Here is a 20884-nt window from a genome sequence, read left to right as displayed (position 1 = left end):
AAAGAAAGATTTAAGTTTAAGCAATAACACTGTAAAATGATGTCCAAGACTGTCTGGGCTACTTATCTGTGACTAGACCCAGGGATGACCGGGGCACTACTCAGCATACATTTTGAGAGTTTTTTTAAAAACCTCTAATAAAGTATGCTGAGTGCTCAGGTCATCCCTTGTTATTACACATGACATGCTATTTTTGATTCATTCCTTCAGAACGACCCCTGCTGTGGTGCTCTGGCAGTGGATTAACCAGTCCTTTAACGCAATAGTAAACTACACCAACCGCAGCGGCGATGCCCCCATCACAGTCAAGTAAGTGGACTTTCATTCTTACACCATGTGTAGGTTTTAGCTTAATGGCTGATCTTAAGCAATCTGTGAATCATTCTGAGTGGACTTTCATTTGTGCTGTGTGTACAGTCCTTCCCAGAAGTTTTGTCGCCTATCCATGTGGTTTGGAACAACAGCTAATAACCTGACTTTCAATCGATCAATTAGCTTCTAGGGTGACTCATATGAAAGCTACAACCCTCCCAAATGAAGTTTTATGTACAAAAATACATGTGTAGCTTAAAGGCTGAACTTCAGCAATCTGTGAAGGATTGTGAGTGGACTTTCATTTGTGCTGTGTACTCTAAATTAGCCTAATGACTGCATATTAACCACCGTAATCAATAAATGGTTGAACTCATTCGGAACTTCTTCTGATCTATAGTCAACTTGGGACGGCATATGTGTCTGCAACCACTGGAGCAGTTGTCACCGCCTTAGGACTTAATGCTCTGTCAAAGGTATGTTCCATGTTATTTTAACATTAGGTACGGATAGCATTTGTTCATAGATTTATTTAATTACTCTGCCCTGTGTAATGATGTTTGTAATGTCATGTTTATCCTGCATTACTGTATGTATGGATGCTCCTGGACACCTTAATTTTCCCTCTGGATTAATAAATGATTCTCTACTCTACTCTACTCTACCCTCTGCGACCTGGGGGCTCTGATATAACTTGGACTAAGGGCTGGGTTTAAAGTCCTTTGCTGTCCTCTAAATAGCTTTTGTAGACAAAAGGTTTATCACACTGTGATTAGGCTATCAGTGAAAGGAGCTGCCGTTTGTTTTACTTTCTCTCTTTAATTTAAACTAAAGTTAGTCACAACTGTAGACTCATAAAACACACTGTTTCACCAGTGGGATGTTGTGCTAGTCATGGAAAAGACGATAGTACCATAGTACTACACTATTACGACATTACATAGAGCCTTTGGTAATACATTACAACTTAGTCATTGCCATTCTGGTAACAGCAAACTTATGACAGGGGTCATGTCTTAAGAGTGAAACCTCCCTCATACACCCTCTGCCGTGCGCATGCACACATGCATTTTCTGGGAAGTTGGACCTTCTGAGAAAGTGAAGGCCTTGGTTGGGAACAGAAAGAAAAGCCACCCATTTATTTTTTTTAAAGTAAAAGTATTTTGACCTTTATTATTACAGGATAATGTGAGAGTAGACAGGAAATGATCGGGAGAGAGAGATGGGGCAGGGCCAGGAAATGATCCCGGCCGGACTCGAACTGGGGTCCCCGTGGGCAATGTAAACCCAAATGTGGGGGGCTTTTAGCGCGCTGCGCCACAGCAGCCCCACAAGCCACCCATTTCATATGTGTGGGTGATGAGGACAGACTGATCCAGCATATTCTTGCAGGTATGAACGGATATAGCCAGTGAAGCCTCACAACACTTTACCCTGTGTCAGAAACTTTCACTTTGTGTACTTTTGGATTTTATTTACATTTTTGATGGGTTGGTGGTAGTACTTTGTTTGAACTTTCAATCCTATTGATGGTGAAATACCAAAGCCATAGGAACTCCCTGAGAGATCATTGAGTGAAGTTACAATATTTAGCAGCAGTGACATGGTGGGCCCCAGCCGTGGCCTCATGGTATGGCACTGGGTTACTACGCTGGCGATCCGGGTTCGATTCCGGCCCGGGTCATTTGCCGATTCCTCCCCCATCTCTCTCCCACTCGCTTTCTGTCACCATCTCCAACTGTCCTATCATATAAAGGCAAAAGAAGGCCTAAGAAAATATTTGAATAATAAAAAGAAGTGACCTGGTGGTATGCGCTAGCTCGGCTAACAACCCTGTGCTTCTAGCCAGGCAGCGCCCTCCTAGTGACGCAACACCTTCGGCGTTGCAACTAGTCAGGTCAAGAGAAACGCAAGTACTTTCTGGAACTCCCTTCACTTTGTCGGGAATCAAACAACCATAAGCAAACCAAGGGAGGCAGGTCAACCATGCCGTTTGGGAAATGTTAATTGTTATGCTCTTGGTCAGACCAAGTCTCAAAGAGATTTGAACGTCGATGATAATCAGGCTAGTATGCGCTAGCTGGGCTAACAACCCTGTGCTTCCTCTCCCAGCATGTTAACCCGCTGCTGGGCCGATTCGTGCCCTTCGCTGCCGTGGCCGCTGCCAACTGTATCAACATCCCCCTCATGAGGCAACGGTGAGAGAATGACACACACACACGCACGCACGCACGCACGCACGCACGCGCGCGTGCGTCCGCACACACACACACACACTTTCTCTGTATCTCCCTATTTCTCTCTCTCTCTCTCTCCCTCTCTCTCCCTTTCTCTCTGTCTCTCTCTCTCTCTCTCACACACACACACACACACACACACACACACACACACACACACACACACACACACACACACACACACACACTCACACACACACACACACACTCTTTCTCTATTTCTCTCTCTCTCACACGCACGCACACACACACACACACACACACACACACACACACACACACACACACACACACACACACACACACACCACACAACACTTTCTCTGTTTCTCCATATTTCTCTCTCTCTCTCTCTCTCTCTCTCTCTCTCTCCCTTTCTCTCACACACACGCACGCACGCACGCACGCGCACACACACATACCCACACGTCCTCGTCTCCATCTCTGTCACGTCTTACTCACACACGTACAGACAGACACACATACACACACGCACAGACGCACACACACACACACACACACACACACACACACACACACACACACACACACACACACACACACACACACACACACACACACCTGAACACACTATGCCCCTTAAGCCCTCTTTCCAGCCAGTTCCATTTGGGTCAGGTCATGGATGGTCTGGCAAAATAATAAGAGCACTTCTATCATTTCTACACACACGTGCGGGCACACGTGTGCGCACACACACACACACACACACACACACACACACAGACAAACCCTCTTTCCAGTCAGTTCTATTTGTTCCATTTGGGACAGATCATGGTTGGTCGGGACACACACACACACACACACGCACACACACACGTAAACACAGATAGACCCTCTTTCTAGTCCGTTCATATCATAGATGGACTGGTAAAATAACAAGAACACTTTTATGCCATTCCTTCCTTCCTTCCTTCATTCCTTCTAGGGAGCTGAAACACGGCATCCCAGTCACAGATGAGAACGACAACAGGCTAGGAGAGTCCACGAAAGCAGCCCAGCAGGCCATCACGCAAGTTGTCATCTCTAGGATCCTTATGGCCTCTCCAGGAATGGGTAGGTGCCATGGTTTATTGGGTGACACTGTACTTGACGCCAGTGTCATAAGCATGTCATTACAGTGTCATAAAGCTTTGACATAACCGAATGTCACTTAAGGCCTGTGTCTCAAGTGCTGTGTCACGATGACAATGGGAGTTGGAGTTTCCCAGTTGGGCTTTCACTTTCACTTCAAAGTCAAGCTCGAACTGAAAACAAGATGAACATGCAGAAAAAGTGGTGTTTTTAGGCTTCATGGTTGACGATAAAGCGCTTTTGCACACCTCTGTACTGTAATGGGCGTGTTGGATATAGCAAAGGTTATCACTCATAATTGTGCTAGTCATCCAGGGGTGTGGGGCCGCCCCCAACAACCCCCCCCCCCCCCCCCCAAAAAAAAAAAAATTAATGTGGTATTAGTCTTAGCATGTTTTAGCCTTCTTTTGTTGGTATGGCATTGTTTATTTCAGGGTGAGGGGCAGGCGCTGGTGGTTCATTGTCATTGTAGGATCGCCCCCTACAACCATCAAATGCACATTCATGTAATTACTTAACTTTTTAGTCACACTGGTCTGATGGTTGGGAACTCATTGGGAACAGTCACCAGACACTGAAGAACCAGTTATTATTTTGTGGCTACATTGAATACTGTATGGCAGACTCAAGGTTCCATAAAAACGTATAAAATAAAATAAAATAAGACTGTACAAACACAGTGCAAATGCAAATTCAAGGTCAACAATTTCAATCACACTTTGCTAGTATCTTTCCAGTGAATCTGACTGGTGCCTGATTCAAAGTTCCACTGTCACATCCTATTTCCTAGAAATGCACTCCCAAGTGCACCTTGTAACCAAAGATGTGTCAGACAATTGTGTAATGATCAGAATTACTGAACGCTTCCCGGCAATGTGTGTAGTGTGAAGGTTTTTTTTCACTTGATGTGCTGATCTGGTCAAATCAAATGTGACTCACGATTAATCTTTGTTTCCCCACACAGCTATTCCACCCTTCCTCATGAACACATTGGAGAAGAAGGCATTCTTAAAGGTGTGTGAAATAAATACAGGTCATCTTCCACTTGCACACAAAGCAATTATTTAGTGTCCATTGTTTACAAAGCAAAGCATTTTTTATTGTGTTGCTATAACTGTCTTTAGTGCACTCTCTCATACATGATGCATCACAAAAGACAAGTCAACTGGAAAAAGATTGATCACTCTCTTCAAGTACTGTACACTTTTCAAGACATGTACTCTTATTGCTGACATAAAAGTGAAAAATATAGAAGATGCCAAACTTGAAGAGTGGGATTTAGCTTTTCCAGTTAAGTGTTCTACAGTACAGGTGTAATAGGTCTGTCGGTGCGCAACGGGTTCCGCCTGCCCGATCCGTTCCCTTTGCACACTGCACATGCGCAGTATAACGTTTACGGAGGAGAAATTGCCTGATCTGTTCCGTTCATTTTTTACTTTGTCATTTTAAGTGTTTATTTTGCAGGAGGAAGTTTGCATTTTAAACTGTCTGTTTTATAATAATACAGAACCGTCACAGAAACGCTAAATAAGGTCACCAACTGGTCAGCTAACCAACTAATTATTCAGAGCACAATATCACGTTATTTACAGCGACAACGGCATTTGATGTAAAACAACGATATAAAGTAAAGGTATAATATAAATATATAACGTCTCTCTTTGTGTAAATCGGGCAGACGGAACGCGTTGGGCACCTACAAGGCCTACACAAATGAATTGCCTTATGTGACAACGCAAAGCCTGATGGGAATTAGACTGCCTGTGCAGTCGCCTTCGACTGCTTAAGGTATATCCCCGAAACGCGACGCTTCCAGTCCCCCATCATTCCTACCACTCCCGTCCACCATTTCGTAAACGTATATGATACATACAGACGTGACATGACGTGCATAGGCTTAAAACCAATCGACTATTGTGAAAATGAAGCAAAAAATGGGGCAAATGGTAAAACTGTTTTAATGGTTCAGTGGATATACCACATTAGGTACAGTGTAATAACCAGTGTAACAATATTTAATACAATGTAATAGTTTTACTTACATCATGTGTTTGTGCGTAAGTGGTATTACATGGTATTGCATATTGTTACACTGGTATTACACTATATTACATGGTATTGCATACTGTTACACTCGTTATTACACTGTACCTGATATTGCATATTGTTACACTGGTATTACACTAGTATTACATGGTATTAAATATTGTTACATTGGTTATTACACTGTACCTAATATGGTAGATTCACTGAAATGGTGAACCATTAAAATAAGGTGTTACCGGGCAAATCAATCCACCCAGTCAGAAGTTATGGGCCAAAAGAAAATTCCGCCATTTTGAAAGTGTTGTCTTCCAAACTCGAATCAGTTCATGAACCTACCCTAGAGCATTCACACACAAAATCTGGGACAAATCCATCCACCCGGTCAGTAGTTATGGGCCAAACAATAATTCGGCCATCTTGAATTCAGCCATCTTGAAAGTGTTGACCTCCAAACTCGAATCAATTCATGAACCTACCCTAGAGCATTCACACACCAAATCTGGGACAAATCCATCCACCCGGTCAGTAGTTATGGGCAAAACAATAATTCGGCCATCTTGAATTCAGCCATCTTGACAGTGTTGACCTCCAAACTCGAATCAGTTCATGGACCTACCCTAGAGCATTCACACACCAAATCTGGGACAAATCCATCCACCCGGTCAGAAGTTATGGACCAAACAAAAATTCGGCCATCTTGAATTCGGCCATCTTGAAAGTGTTGACCTCCCAACTCGAAGCAGTTCATGAACCTACCCTAGAGCATTCACACACCAAATCTGGGACAAATCCATCCACCCGGTCAGAAGTTATGGACCAAACAAAAATTCGGCCATCTTGAATTCGGCCATCTTGAAAGTGTTGACCTCCAAACTCGAATCAGTTCATGAACCTGCCCTAGAGCATTCACCCAAAAAATCTGGGACAAATCCAAACATCCGTTCAAAAGTTATCGCGTTAACACGAAAGACCTTACGCGGCGGCGGACGCGGCGGCGGCGGCGGCGGCGGACGCAAAACCATTACATCCCCGACGCTCCGTGTTTCGTGGATATAATTAGAATGAATTGCACTGCACATGCCTTGAATGCACATCTCACACTGAGTGAGTGAGTGCTTTATGGTATACAATGGCGCCCATGGACACACACACACACACACACACACACACACACACACACACACACACACACACACACACACACACACACACACACACACACACACACACACACACCAGCAAGGCCGGTGCTGACAGACAACTTTTGTCGGGCCCAGGACAAAGCAATTTGAAAGGGCCCTCCTCTCAATACATACAATGTAATTACAACAATTCTGGGCCCCTCCTCTCCCTGGGCCGGGGACAATTGTCCTGTTTGTCCCCACCAGTGCCACCCCTGTCAGCGGCCCTGCTATGCTTGCCTCTCGCCTCCCCCCTTTCCGTGCCTTGCTGATTTTTCTCCCTTTTCTCTCTGTCTGATCCTTTCAGAAGTTCCCATGGATGAGTGCTCCCATTCAAGTGGGCCTGGTGGGATTTTGGTGAGTGACCAGAGGGGATATTGGATTGTGAACAGGGCAAGCCGGACACAGGACAGGACAGGCCAGGCCTGCTGATTAATGGACCAATGGGCTTGCTTGCATGCATCCATAGTGCACCGTAATGGCTGCCTTGTGTTGTGTCCACTGTCTGTTTGCTGCTATAATGGTTTATATCAGGGGTCTGTGAGGTATTTGACCTTTTAGATGTATTTTCTCTCTCTCTCTCTCTCTCTCTCTCTCTCTCTCTCTCTCTCTCTCTCTCTCTCTCTCTCTCTCTCTCTCTCTCTCTCTCTCTCTCTCTCTCTCTCTTTATAGCCTGGTGTTTGCCACTCCACTGTGCTGCGCATTGTTCCCTCAGAAGAGGTGGGTGACCTTTTTTGTACCTCTATTGAGCTATTAATCACAGTAAGACTTGGGTGGTGGCCATTTTTCCTATCCGTAGACCATCATACCCGTGTGGCACAATATGTCATTATGTCAGAAGTCCTTTAAAGTGTACATATATGTGTATGTCACAGTTTTACAGTAGTTTTACAGTAGTTTAATTGTCAGGAATTAATTGATTTATAGGTATGCTAATTTATGTATTATACTGTTTTGTATGGAGTTATAGCCATTAGCCAAGGAATTTAGTGTACCAGACTTTGACGTGTAGGAGATGACATTTGATATTTGAGAAATCCAGAGCATATTATGGTATTAACGTTATAATTCTCTTCTCCCTGTACTGTTACAATATGTGCTAGACATGACATGTCAAGTGAACTATTTCTTTCACTGCATGTTCATCAACATTGTTTTTTCACACTAACCATTTTCTGTGAAATATCTGAATGTCGAGTGATTATCAGAATACATAGACAGCTTTAATCAGGTCTCAGAGAACCGGTTACATTTTTTTACAAGGAAGATTAGTTCTCTTCTTGTGGACCATGACCAACTGTTGATTTCCAGAAGAAGTAAAGATTTATTTTCAGAAGTATTCATTTCAAGGATACATTTTGTTTTGACTCAAATACAGCTTTGGCTTAATACTGTGTAGGCTAATGACATCCTGCACCGCCCACTGCATAGCCCTGTCATGCAGATGGATCGATTCCGTTCACTTTTTGCTGAAAAAGCTTAACGACACCATAACAGAATTGCTATGACATAACAGATTAACCCTACCCAGACTGGGCATTCCTGGGACCGGGGGGGGGGCTCTTTTGACATGTCTATTACGATTTTGGCGATATTAAGATTATAATAGAGGCGCTGCACAAAAGCTAATCAACAACTTTGCCAAAAAGCAGTCAACGTGTAACGGATGCAGTTCAGCTTCATGTAGTCCAGAGGTGGGCAAACTCAGGCCCGGGGGCCACATGCGGCCCGCCAAGCCATTTGATCTGGCCCCCAGATCCTTTGCAAGATAGGAAAAAAAATATTTGTAAATGGCTACCCATATTCCTCCCAATACATTTCATTGCATTGCGTGCAGGAATGAAATGGCCAACAAGTTATGTCAGCAAACGCTAGTTTTTTAATGTTGACACCGGCAACATCTGGCCCTTCAGTCAGTATTCTAAACCAAATAAATAATTGCCCACCCCGATGTAGTTTGTAGCATAATCTCTCCCTACTCTGACAACCTAGCCCATGCCAAAGAGCCATGTGCTCTGAATTTTGGTGGATAGAATAGAATAGTGGATAGACCAGAGATACTTTGCTTATGCCGAAGGAAAATAAGGAATTTGTGGTAGTTGGGGTCGGGTGCTAGCCTAGAAATCTAGACGCCCCTAGCCGCAAATTGAATTTGCTCCCGGGGGCAGTCTAGCGGACCCCGGTCGTTTTGCGAGGCTGAAAGTTATCCGATGACAGGGCCAATCAAATCGCGAGGGGGGCCGGGCTACTTAGTAAACAGGAAACTTTCTAAGAAGAAGCATGGTGTCCGTCCGTGCTACGTACAGCACGAAAGTGCACTTAATTTAAAAAGCCTGGATGATAATACATTTCGTGTCTGACATGGACTGATGTAATAATATNCCATGAACTTATCGGACACAAATAGATCACAACACAATACCATTTGATCATTCGATGTTTTAAACTAGCTCGGTAAGCTAAGTTGAGCATTTTACAGGACCAGATACACGCTATTATCAGACCACTACTGTAGGTGTAGAATGAAATTGCTGCCCCAATTTCTAATAAGACACATGCCATTAAAAACGAGACATTTGGGAGCTTTGAAAGTCTTTGAGTAGCTTACTAATAGATGGGAATGGCATAGTCTACCAAGCTAGTGGCTAGCTAACCTGTCGTCAATAACACAGAGCTAGGTATCCAGTCTTAATATAACCATTTAACAAGCCCCAAATGGCTCAACATTTCGCTGGTTGATCAAGGAGGGTCATGTGGTTGAAAACGAGGCATTTTTGAACTGTATAAGTGAAAACACGATTTATTAGGACACTTGTTTGTGGCTGTGGTCATCACATGCATTCACTGCTACGACGGCTCGAATTTGCCGCTCCACCTACAAAGGGGCCCTCGCTGGCTAGCTAACCTGTCGCCAATAACACAGAGCTAGGTATCCAGCCTTGTATTATATGCCTGCCCCAAATTCTAATAAGATCCATGTCATTAAAAACGAGACATTTGGGAGCTTTGAAAGTCTGTAAGTCGCTTACTAAATAGATGGGAATGTCTACCGAGCTAGCGGCTAGCCAATCTGTCGTCAATTACACAGAGCTAATATCCAGCCGTGTATTAGTTATGGGTATACAGCTAGCTAGCTAACACCGAACATGCCATGTTGACAACAATCATAAATATAACCATTTAACAAGCCCCAAATTGCTCAACATTTCGCTGGATGATCAAGAAGGGCCGTGTGGTTGAAAACGAGGCATTTTTGAACTATGTAAGTGAAAACACGATTTATTAGGAAACTTGTTTGTGGCTGTGGTGATCACACGCATTCACTGCTACGACGGCTCGGAATTGCCGCTTCACAAGACAGCTGTGACGTTACACAGAAGTGTGTGGGGATTGGTTGTTTGCCATCCAATTGCGTGGCGTTGAGTGCTGAAGCAACCGTTTATCCCGCCCACACTGCTGCCCAGCCCTCCTAGACCCTGGTACAGCTTTTTGCTGTACGGGTCTGGCTCGCTAGGCTAGGTCGGTGCTGTTCAAGGAACGCCTATAGTTGACACCTTTCAAACTACTTCCAAGCAGACAGGAGTTGCTGTGGTTCAGTATGCTAGCGCAGCCATCCGTCCATGGATGGTCTCACTGCCTGTGGGGACAGCAGCCGGAAATCCCATCACTATTCTAGTGATATTACTTCTTAGCATGTTTCATTGATCTGATTCAATCGGGACAACGGTTGAAAGAACAAGAGAAAGTTAAAACTCAAATGTTTAAATCCAGGGGGAGTGTAAAATGAGCATATTTTCATTGGATTGTTCTTTAAAGAAGTGTTAGTCAGCGTCAGTCTAACGAGATAGACAACGATGACATTGCTCTTTGCGGTCACACACTAGCCCACTGTAGCAGTTCAACCGAGGCCATTAACCCATTGATGCCTAAAGCACCTGCAAAAAACGCCAGCTGAATGCCTAAGCCCTTGTTGGGAGAGTTGCCCTCAGCCTATAAAAACCTAAATATCTCAGCCTCTGATGCACATAAAAACATGTAATCAGTTGCATTTAAACCCTACGACCCTCATCTTGCATTAGAATGTGTTCATTCAGCTGTAACATACCCACATTTTTATTTAAAAAAGCTAAAATCCCAAGAGCCTGAATGCAGCATATATGTCGCTCCAGGCACCAAAGGTCAAACAACATATACGAGTCATCAGGCTAATATGGGTTAAGGCAGCACGAACAAAGCTATACTGTACAGTAGCTCGTAAGCTCTCTATTGTATTGACTGCCTGTCTGATGATTGGTGTGGGGGATGGTAGGAGTGAGGTGTCGCTGTGGGAACGCGAAGGCTGCTCTGCTGCACAGCCCTGATCTGGTCTGCTGTGCTTTTATATTTAGAGATGTACAGGATCCAAGATCCGGTTCCAGATCCGGCAGGATAATAGGGTTTTTCAGACTATTCGGATCCGGCAGGATCTTAACCAGTGGATCCGGTATCCGGCAGTTACCTAAAAATCAGGATCTGGGGCATCGCTACTTTTTACGTTGCCTAGGCTTTTCAGTCAGTCTTCCACAACCCCAATCGCTGCATGGAGTGAAAGCCCTTTGGAAGCGGCCATTGAAGGCAGTGTGGCAGTAAGCCAATGAGTCATAAAAATAGTTGGTGCCAACGTAATAAAAAGGGCCCATGTATGCGAGTTGGCTATGTGTTTCAACCCTTTCGTAGGATCCGGTATCTGGTTCCGGATCCGGCAGGATCTTAAGCAGTGGATCCGGTATCCGGCAGGATCCTAAAAATCAGGATCTGGGGCATCTCTATTTATATCACCGTGCCACTCCATCATGTTGTAGATCATCATGCGTAAAGAATTGTTGCATTGATTAACCATTAGTGTTAAAGTGTTAAACCATAAGTATTATAATCAGTCACTGCCACGCACTCTGCTGCAGTTCACCCCAAGGCCAGCTTGGCAGTACCGAGATGTTGCTGTAGGCAGGGAAGCCGAAGGGGAGGATCGGTCACAGGGGTTAGTTTGTCCCGGGCCCAGGGAGAGAGGGGGGGGGCAGAATTGGGGTCCCCATTACATTGCTAAAGTTGCTAGCATCCCTGCCCTGGCTGTAGGAGTGTGAAGGGTGAAGGCTGCTCTTGGCACAGCTCTGGGGTGCATTTCTCAAAGCCATCATTGCTAACTACGTTAGCTGCTTTGTTGTTTACAATGCACTTTCCCACTGGCTAACAACTATGCTTTTGAGAAACTCACCCCTGCCCTGCTCTGCTCTGGTCTGCTCTGGTCTGCTCTGCTCTGGTGTCTGATGCGCGTTTCGCTTCAGTGGACTGATTCCTGTGCCCGTCTATCCCCACAGCTCCATGTCCGTGAGCCGCCTAGAGCCAGAACTCCAGGAGAAGATTCGAGCCAGCCACCCCGGGGTGGAGCGGGTCTACTTCAACAAAGGGCTATGAAGAGGACGAGGGGAAGTCCTCTCTCTCTCTCCCTCTCTCTCTCTCCTCTTCTCTCCTCTTCTCTTCTTAATCCTCTTTCTCTCCCTCCTTCCTCCTCGTACTCTTACTCTCTCTCCCTCTCCCTCTCTCCCCATCAACATCATCACTGCACTGCCACAACAGTCCAGCTCCATGCCAGTCATCTCATCTCTGCTACTTGCCAAAGTTACGTTTGCCTTTTTTATTTTGCCTTTTCTTTTCCCTTTTCATGCCATTTTCTCCTGTTTTACCTTTGTTTTTGGTTAGTCAACATTCCATGTGCAGTTACCATGGCAACGTTTTCCTCAAGCCTCCCCCACTCACCCCTGTCAAAGCAAAACAAGTTTTCAACCATCCTGTACTAATACAGCCAGAATATTTTTGTAAGCTGTTTTTGACTGGTGCTTGATTTTCGTTTTTTATTTTGGAAAAAAAAAAGAGAAGAACGGTACATTTTCAAGGGATGGGTTACCCCCCAAAAACAGGTTTTAGCCGTGTTACCTAGGTGTGGTAAATGTTCTAATAATCAGACACTATGGTTTTGGTTTTACCCAAAACAAAGAATCCACCAGACACTTCTATTAGGAGCTGTGGTACACCATATGTGGTAAACTAGCTGCGTATCGTCACCAGACTTGGAGGATATTTCATGCAGCTAGTTCAGGACCAAGTTAACCTGGATACAATGGTAAATCAGCTAATAAGAGAGCCAGGATATTATGAAATTGCATTTATGCCTCACCCATGCAAGGTGGCAGCCCTCAATGGCGCCCCAAGGGAGCAGTGAGGTGGGACAGTGCCATGTTCAGGGTACCTCAGTCATGGAGGCGGATGGGGGAGAGTACTGGTTAATTACTCCCCCCATCAACCTGGCGGGTCGGGAGTCAAAGCAGCAACCTTTGGGCTATCAGTCTGATGCCCTAACTGCTTACATAACTATGGCCTCAGGCTGTATATTAGCAGGTTTACTACTTAACTTAGGTTTATCACTTAACCATGTTCTTGCAATCCTGCCCTAGCTGGGTGTGTTTGTCACCAAACCAGGGGTGAATTTCTCAAAACCAAAGTTGCTTACTACATTAGCTACTTTGCTGTTTTCAATGCATTTTCCCATTGACAACTACCGAAGTTGCTAACAGGCTAACAACTTCTCTTTTGAGAAACTCAGCGCAGTTGCTTGGGATCCCACCCCTGTTTTTGTTTTGTTTTGAGGGGGTCGACTGCGTAGGGGTGGGGGTGCTGATGTAAATTTTCATGTTCATTTTCGGGGAAATCACTTGATAATCATGTTCGCTGCCAAAATATTTCCATGTGCCATACAGTATCATGTAAGATGAAGAACAAATTGTCAGATATAATATTCAGATGTTTCTCTTTTTTTTCCACTCGTTTTCTTTCTTGTTGTGTATTTCTTGTAAAACGAATCAGTATTCCAATCATTTAAAGAAAGGCTGCTCCTATTTTTTTTTTTAAATATCAACCAAATCATTAATCACCTCAAAATGAAATGTATCGGTACCTCTGTGCAATATCACTAATCTGTGAGGGTTGTACCATTTAATATATTGATTGCATTTTAAAGTGTAAGATCACTTCAAAATAAAGCTGCAAGTCTTACACGATCTCTCAATCAAAACCCAATGGATGGACCCTCGATCTACTCTTGATCTTATTATGAAGGCAATATCGCTCTAAATATTACTGGTGCTTTGCGAACGCAAAATCTTAGACATTAAGATACATGTTTTGTGACCGTATTCCAAAAAAAGAAAGGAAAGTAAAACATTATCTGTAGTGTATGCATACCCGCTGTATTCTGCTTGCCAAACATGCATGAACAAAGAAATATGTGTATTCATTTGAAGGCGAAAACATCACACACAGTCTTATCTCAAAGTCTTTTGTGGTCCAGACCAAAATTCCAAGGCCAAACCATGTGGCCATGTTGAAACAACACCAGGGCTGGACTGGCCATCTGGCATAGCCTGCATTTCTCGGTGGGCCCTGCACCCTCGTGAACACCAAACAAACAAACAAACAAGAACCAGAACTGACTCACTGGTGGGCCACGCATGCTCGTGGGCCCCTATTTTCAGATATGTTAAAAATATATTTTTTAACATATCTGAAAATAGGGGCCCACAAGGGTGCGGGGCCCACCGGTGAATCAGTTCTGCGCAGCTAATCATGAGGGGCCCCTTTAAGCCAAGAGTGCCGGGTCCTATTTCTCCCCCAGTTCAGCCCTGAACAACTCTACTCTATCTACCCTGGCTGGTGGCCTTGTAGCCCAGAAAACGGGTTTGTTTTCTGAAGGCAGCTGACATAATGTTCAGTCTGCCTGGTCGTTCAGTCCATGTGTATCCAAATATTCACCAGATCTGTTGTTTTTCATTTGTCTCTTTAAAAGTTCTTTCATTTGCCTACATCCATTTCTAAGAAGCTGGTTGAACTGCAGGTTTTCTTTTTTCCGAACAGTCCAGTTGTCCAGTGTTAATTCAATTAAGAGTTGGGACACCTATTACATTTGACTGTCTCAGGATTGAATTAACACTGCAAATGTTGTTGAGTAGTCACATGGACACTGCAGCCTTTGAAAGACGCCATCTTTTTTCCTGCACTGTTCTGGGAGTCACAACAACCTCTACAATGCTCATGAAGTTGTTTGGGGGGGAGAAAGTTATGTTAAACATGTTGAAGTACAGTGTAATAAGGATTTCACTTGGGTGTTGAGATCTTGTCATGGTAAAAAAGTGAGAGATATTTCGTGCTGTGGTTGGTAGAGGTTGTTTGTACGTAATTTAAATTGACCTTATTCTCTGTTGTTATCATCCCTTCAAAATGTTATTTAAACTGAAAATCCCATTGTCCTGGCATAACACGTACATTGAAAGATCTTTCCCGATTTCTTCTTTTTTTTCATTTTCAGTATCTGTGCTATAGTATTTGGTACGTCTTAAAATTGCTGAAGAATCCCTCATTCCCATACAAGGGTCTATCTTAAAAAAATATCTGTGCTTGTTTTTACATACAATTTTTTTTAAGGATATATTTTGTCTTCTCTGAACATTCCATTTGACTGCTGATACGGTCCTTTTATGTCACATGAAGTGATTGTGTTTTACAAAATATATCTACTTATATACGTTCAGTATATAAGTAATATATCCTTTCAGGTCTTGATGTCTGTTATGTATGCCTATACTGACTACTTTAGGGGGTGGGGGGTGGAGAGATATAGTAATATGACAATATGTTGATGTCCCTAATACATGCAGAGATTATATTAAAGTAGCGTATAAATATACTGCTCAAAAACCAAAAGAAACACTGAAATACATGAAGGGCACACTAAAATAATACAGCCTATTTCTTTTTTTTTAGATATGTTTTGGGCTTTTTATGCCTTTATTCTGGATAGGACAGTAAGAGTGTGACAGGAGAGAGAGAGAGAGGGGATCGTCAAAGGTTCTTGGGTCAGAATAGAACCCAGGTTGCTGGTGTAATAGTATGGCATCTTACCTTTTTTTAGCCACCATGCCCCAGCCTACTGTATGTATCATTTAATGACACATAGCTAAAATCCTAATTAATAACATAGTGGTTGTACAGTAGAGTTGTTCAGTATTGTGTTGTTTTGGTGTTCCCTTTAGTTTTTGAGCAGTATGCCGTATAGCCGTGGCTGCGGAAGGTAGCCATTGCTATTTTGTATTTAAAAAAATGGGTATGTACTGTGTATACCCTGTGTGATCGTATTGCCATGAACTGTGAAGATAACCATGTTTGAAATTGCACGTCAAGAGATTGAACGCACAAAAGAAATAAGACTATTTTCCAGCATAGTCTCTCCTCCTTTAAAGTTAGAACCTGTTTGCATAGAGTACACATCTATGGGGTAAAGTACAAAGTAGCACAGCCATATCCGCTAAAATGCAAGTAGGCTACCACAAAAGGCATTTAAAGCACAGCAGATTTTAGCATACGTCTGCCATTGTTTTGAGTAGTATTTCTGAAGGTCCGAAATTCAGCCATTAAAATAGGCTATACAATAATTACCAGCTCTCCAGAACAATGGATAATAATTTCACATTTTACAACACTATAGTTTTATAAGTGCCAAAACGCTCACTGCAAATTCTATCATTTGCCAAAGTGGCATGTCGATTCAAGATGTGTTACGAAATAAAATGTCTATGGAAACTAGTTATTTTTGAGAAGGGAAGTATTTTCAAATGGCAATCATTTTACAGTCAGTGGTGGGAGTGTTGATGTGCTGTGTGGAAATCCCTAGGTAAAATAATAATAAAAAAATCTATCAAATGTTGTTGGTTGTTCAGTTATTTTTTTCTTCTTCTTCTGAGCCTCATGTCGAGCACAGGTGACAAAGTGAGGGCCCGTGGGGGCCAAATCTGGCCTGCCGTGTAATTTCACTTGGCCCACAAGATTATTACAAAATTCATTCATTCATTAATTTGTTTATTTGGTTAGGACAATGCACATTAATCAATACATCAGCCTGAGAGCTTCAATATAAACATGCCAGAATAAGCATAGGTGCTACATTTAATCTATAAAAAGGGAGAGGGCTGGAGGCCTGCGGCGTTCAAGTGGTAAAACTGGTGGTGGTTTGAAGGTGCTCTTTGGCCAAGACGTAGAAAATATCAAAAAAAGGCAGGACGCCAAGACACTCTTCTTAGATAAAACCGCTTTATTATAGAGGCTAGTTCATGTTTTTAAATAATTAAAAATACTGCCACTGCCAACATGTTTCGACCTGTTACAGGGCCTTCATCAGGGCACAAGATGAATCAAGCAGTGTAGCACAAAAGTCTCAAACACACTAATCAATCAGCTGATTGACTCAAGGTGACGTAGGCGGAGTCTGCTCCTGCAGAGGTGCAAGGTACATACAAACAACCACAACAATAGAAAGCTGCCTATGGCAGTCTCAAAGGTTTTAAATAGATAAGTATAACATGGTTCAAAGAAAAGATATATCTATATTGTCATTAAGACCAGGGAAACGCATGGCATTAAGCCTATGTATCCACCTCTTTCTGGTTCAACATCTTCTGTCTGTCTCCTCTCCTAAGAGAGAGAGGGACATGATCAAGATAATGCAGAAAAAGTTGCAAGATTATCATTATGCATTTCTTTTAAATGTTTTACCATGGCATAGTCATAATTTTAAACTTTAGCAGCATATCTATGCTCAGCAAGTTTATCCTGAAGGCAGCGTTTTGTCCTCCCCACATAGAAAGCAACACACTGCGAGCATTTCAAAATGTAAACAACATAGGCCAACTCAGTTTTGCAATTAATGAAATGTTTTGTTGTGTATGTTTGTTGTGTAACAGGGTGAATAAATGTTTTAACCTTCGTCACAACATCACAAATCGTACAGTGGCCACACTTAAAGGTGCCATTTGGAACTTTTGGAAGCCAAGTATTTTGTTGTCTAGCAGGGAAGTGACTGTACAAACTTATCGCCCAGTGTAGGAGCTCTTTTAAAAGAGAACACTGGGGGATCTTGAAACACATCACTCAACAGATCATCCCATTCGAAAAGTAATTATCCTTCGTATTCCTTCAGCCTGAGTACTGTAACATGTGGAGAAGTATACTCTCTCTTTATTTGTAACCATATAGGCTTTCTTTTAAGTAGAGACTGACGCTCTAAGGAAATCCAATGTTTTTTGGGGGTTGCCCCTTTCCTTGAAACGGCCATACATTTCTTTGCTTTTAACACTGAACTCCTGATCATTATTGCAAATTCTTTGTAGTCTCTAGAATTGACCAAAAGGAATATTTTTAACCAGAGAAGGTGAATGAAAACTTTTTGCATGAAGTATGGTATTTTTGTGTGATTCTTTCCTAAAAAATTGTAGTGTTTTCTTTGAACCATGTTATATTCATTATCTATTTAAAACTTTTGAGACTGCCATAGGCAGCTTTCTTTTGTTGTGGTTGTTTGTATGTAGGCCTACCTTGCAGCTCTGCAGGAGCAGACTCCGCCTACGTCACCTTGAGTCAATCAGCTGATTGATTAGTGTGTTTGAGACTCTGGTGCTACACTGCTGGATTCACCTTGTGCTCTGATGAAGGCCTTGTAGTGGGCCGAAACATGTTGGCAGTGGCAGTATTTTTAATTATTCAAGTTCAAACATGAACTAGCCTCTATAATAAAGCGGTTTTATCTAAGAAGAGTGGCTTGGCGTCCTGCCTTTTTTTTGCTAAATTTAATCTGTTGTCCTAAGGTCCTCATAATAAAACAAATAACAAGAAAACAAGCGTAGCGTACAGCATGACAGAGGACATTTACACACAACACAAACATTAGGTACATGAAAAATACAAAAAGTAAAAGAAAAGTAAAAGTAAAAAATAAAACTAAATGTAAAAGTAAAACAATGTTAATGCTATTGATTAACTGTTGAATTGTTTTCAGCCACTGTTTAAGGGTCATTTTGAAGGTGTTTAAGTTGACACACTGTCTGATGTGAGCTGGCAGTGTATTCCAGGACTTTGTAACAGTTGCCCCACATACACCAGTATGACATGAACATGAAAAGTACAGGAGTTATGACAAGGCCTTGGCCAGTGTAATGGTGCAGTTCATTCAATGGTCCTCATTGACATATACAGCACAACAGCAGGCAAATAGGCCTACATTTGATGTGCATGTGCATTTGAACTCCTATATTATGATGGGAGTGTTTGTGATGTTATCACGTAGTATTTGGCTCACACTATGCCACAGGGAACACATAGGCCTACTGTAGAAATTCGAATAGAATTTCGCCTGGTAATTGGTGGAATTGTGACACCTAGAGGCCAAAAAATGTTGGAGTAAATAAATCCGTCCCTGCCTCCACTACTCACTGCACTATTACATTATATTGGCCATGCTACCGACTGTCTCCAACAGTTTCTCATGCTGTCTCTGTGGGGCAGTTGATGGATGGATGGATGGATGGATGGATGGATGGATGGATGGATGGATGGATGGATATTTATTCTAAAGTGTCTAACCAATGTCCCTGTATCTAAGTGATCTCTGGCATGTTTTTTTTTCTCACAATCTCTTAGATGAACAAAAACAGTCATTATCTTGTTCAAACTAGATACAAAAAAACAGCCGTTGTTGTTTCTATTAGGCATATAAACCATTTCTTTCTTACATTCTTACATCTCTTTCTGTTATTTTGATTTTATTTGCTATTTGTTATTGTAGCTTCTGGTTTTACTGCATTGTATTACTACAATATAATACAGTCAAATCCAAATTCGAACGCTGTGCCTGTGCGTAAAATGGATAAAATCCTCCTGTCAAAACTTTTAAGGGTGCACTGCGCACTTAAAAAGCAGCTGCAGGCACATGCATCTGTATGTGAAGTCGTGTAGGCTATTAGGCTATAGGAAAACCCATTCATACCGAATGGCAATGGAAATAATTTTTGTAGGATGGTATTCTTGCTGTTAAAATAATTTTATGATCAGCTCGCGAACCTGCCTGCCCAAACTTGCGAGGATTTCAGAATGACATTCCAAAATCTAGGGGGAGTTTCTTCACAGTGAGCAGGAGCCATATTGAGAGACCGACCGAGCCAGTCAGAGCTAGCTGTGTGCTACTGGGATAGAAGCAGAATCAGCAGCAAAGTAGAAGCCCTCCATCCCGGCTGATACGCCCGCACTAAAGCTCTCCATGGCGGCCACCGACGTAGACGTCCCAGTTGTAAGTGATAATCTTTAATACAATTTTAAATAATGTACTGTGTAATGTACATGTGCATAATCATGCGTGTCGACAGAGTCATAGGCTACTTTCTAGCTCCATCCATAGGATGTCAACACCAGAAAAGGGGTGTGTGGATTCGTAGTTGCAAAAGGCACATTAGCATCTTCTGCGTCAAGGTAAGGTGCTAGCAAGTGTTGAATTTATTGAACGTCGTAGTCATGCAGCCCATCACCACGAGCAGTGTCCCCTAATCTCGAGGATTACAGTCATGTTTTCTATGGGACAGTCGAATTCTGAACGCGTAAAGTTGTAGGTCTTTGAAACGTTGGACATTCCTGAGATGTTTTTGTTCTCTCAGCTGCGTTTCTCTTCCTCGCGAGCGATGGTGATGTGGCCGGGGCAGCTCACTGTTACATTGTATAGCTCTATTAAATTGAATTTCGAGTTGTTGCCAAGAAAGTGGTCGTGACTGGTGATTTTGTCGCGGTTGCTCCACGGTGTAAGCAGATCAGTGGTGATTAGTAAGCCAGGCAGGGATTTAAGTGTGTGAGAACTTCTTCCAAAACATGCTTTCTTTCTTTTCCAGAATACGCGCATGGTTTTTAGATCGGCTTTTACACGGAGCATATCAATACCTTTTTTGATAGGTTTTTTTCTTTTATTTATAGCCTGGTGTCATGTGTAAATAGTTCCAACATTAGACTAGAATGTTAAAGTTTGCTGCGTAAAACCGAAACGAAACGGGAATTAATTGAATAGCAAAGTGGTTGGGACGTCTTGAAGTGTTTGTTCTCCAAGCAGGGGGTGATCTC

At 42.7% G+C, this 20884-nt stretch overlaps 3 protein-coding genes across 4 annotated transcripts in view; all 3 read left to right on the top strand.

Annotated features, from left to right (window-relative positions):
* Positions 1-20884, top strand: part of sfxn1 (sideroflexin 1) — a 192315-nt gene that overhangs the window by 6821 nt on the left and 164610 nt on the right. The window contains exons 4-11 of one of the 2 annotated variants that reach the window (XM_063190063.1): positions 211-309; positions 713-788; positions 2425-2510; positions 3496-3623; positions 4606-4655; positions 7176-7225; positions 7541-7588; positions 12223-12359. In XM_063190063.1, the coding sequence (XP_063046133.1) occupies positions 211-309; positions 713-788; positions 2425-2510; positions 3496-3623; positions 4606-4655; positions 7176-7225; positions 7541-7588; positions 12223-12319 (634 nt within the window). In that variant the 3' untranslated portion in view covers positions 12320-12359. Of the gene's footprint in view, positions 1-210; positions 310-712; positions 789-2424; positions 2511-3495; positions 3624-4605; positions 4656-7175; positions 7226-7540; positions 7589-12222; positions 14450-20884 lie in introns of those variants that run through there. The other variant, XM_063190062.1, reaches the window with a different exon arrangement.
* LOC134440116 (uncharacterized) overlaps positions 1-20884 on the top strand; it is a 209537-nt gene that overhangs the window by 169708 nt on the left and 18945 nt on the right. The window lies entirely within an intron of this gene.
* Positions 19941-20884, top strand: part of LOC134440115 (septin-8-A-like) — a 32537-nt gene continuing 31593 nt past the window's right edge. Inside the window, exon 1 of the mRNA XM_063190060.1 lies at positions 19941-20069. Coding sequence (XP_063046130.1) covers positions 20040-20069 — 30 coding nt within the window. The 5' untranslated portion in view covers positions 19941-20039. The remainder of the gene's footprint in view (positions 20070-20884) is intronic.

Source organism: Engraulis encrasicolus, chromosome 23 (assembly GCF_034702125.1).
Source record: "Engraulis encrasicolus isolate BLACKSEA-1 chromosome 23, IST_EnEncr_1.0, whole genome shotgun sequence".
In the NCBI taxonomy this organism is placed as follows: Eukaryota; Metazoa; Chordata; class Actinopteri; order Clupeiformes; family Engraulidae; genus Engraulis; species Engraulis encrasicolus.
The sequence above is the reverse complement of the archived record's forward strand: the minus strand, read 5'-3'. Positions and strand labels throughout refer to the sequence as shown.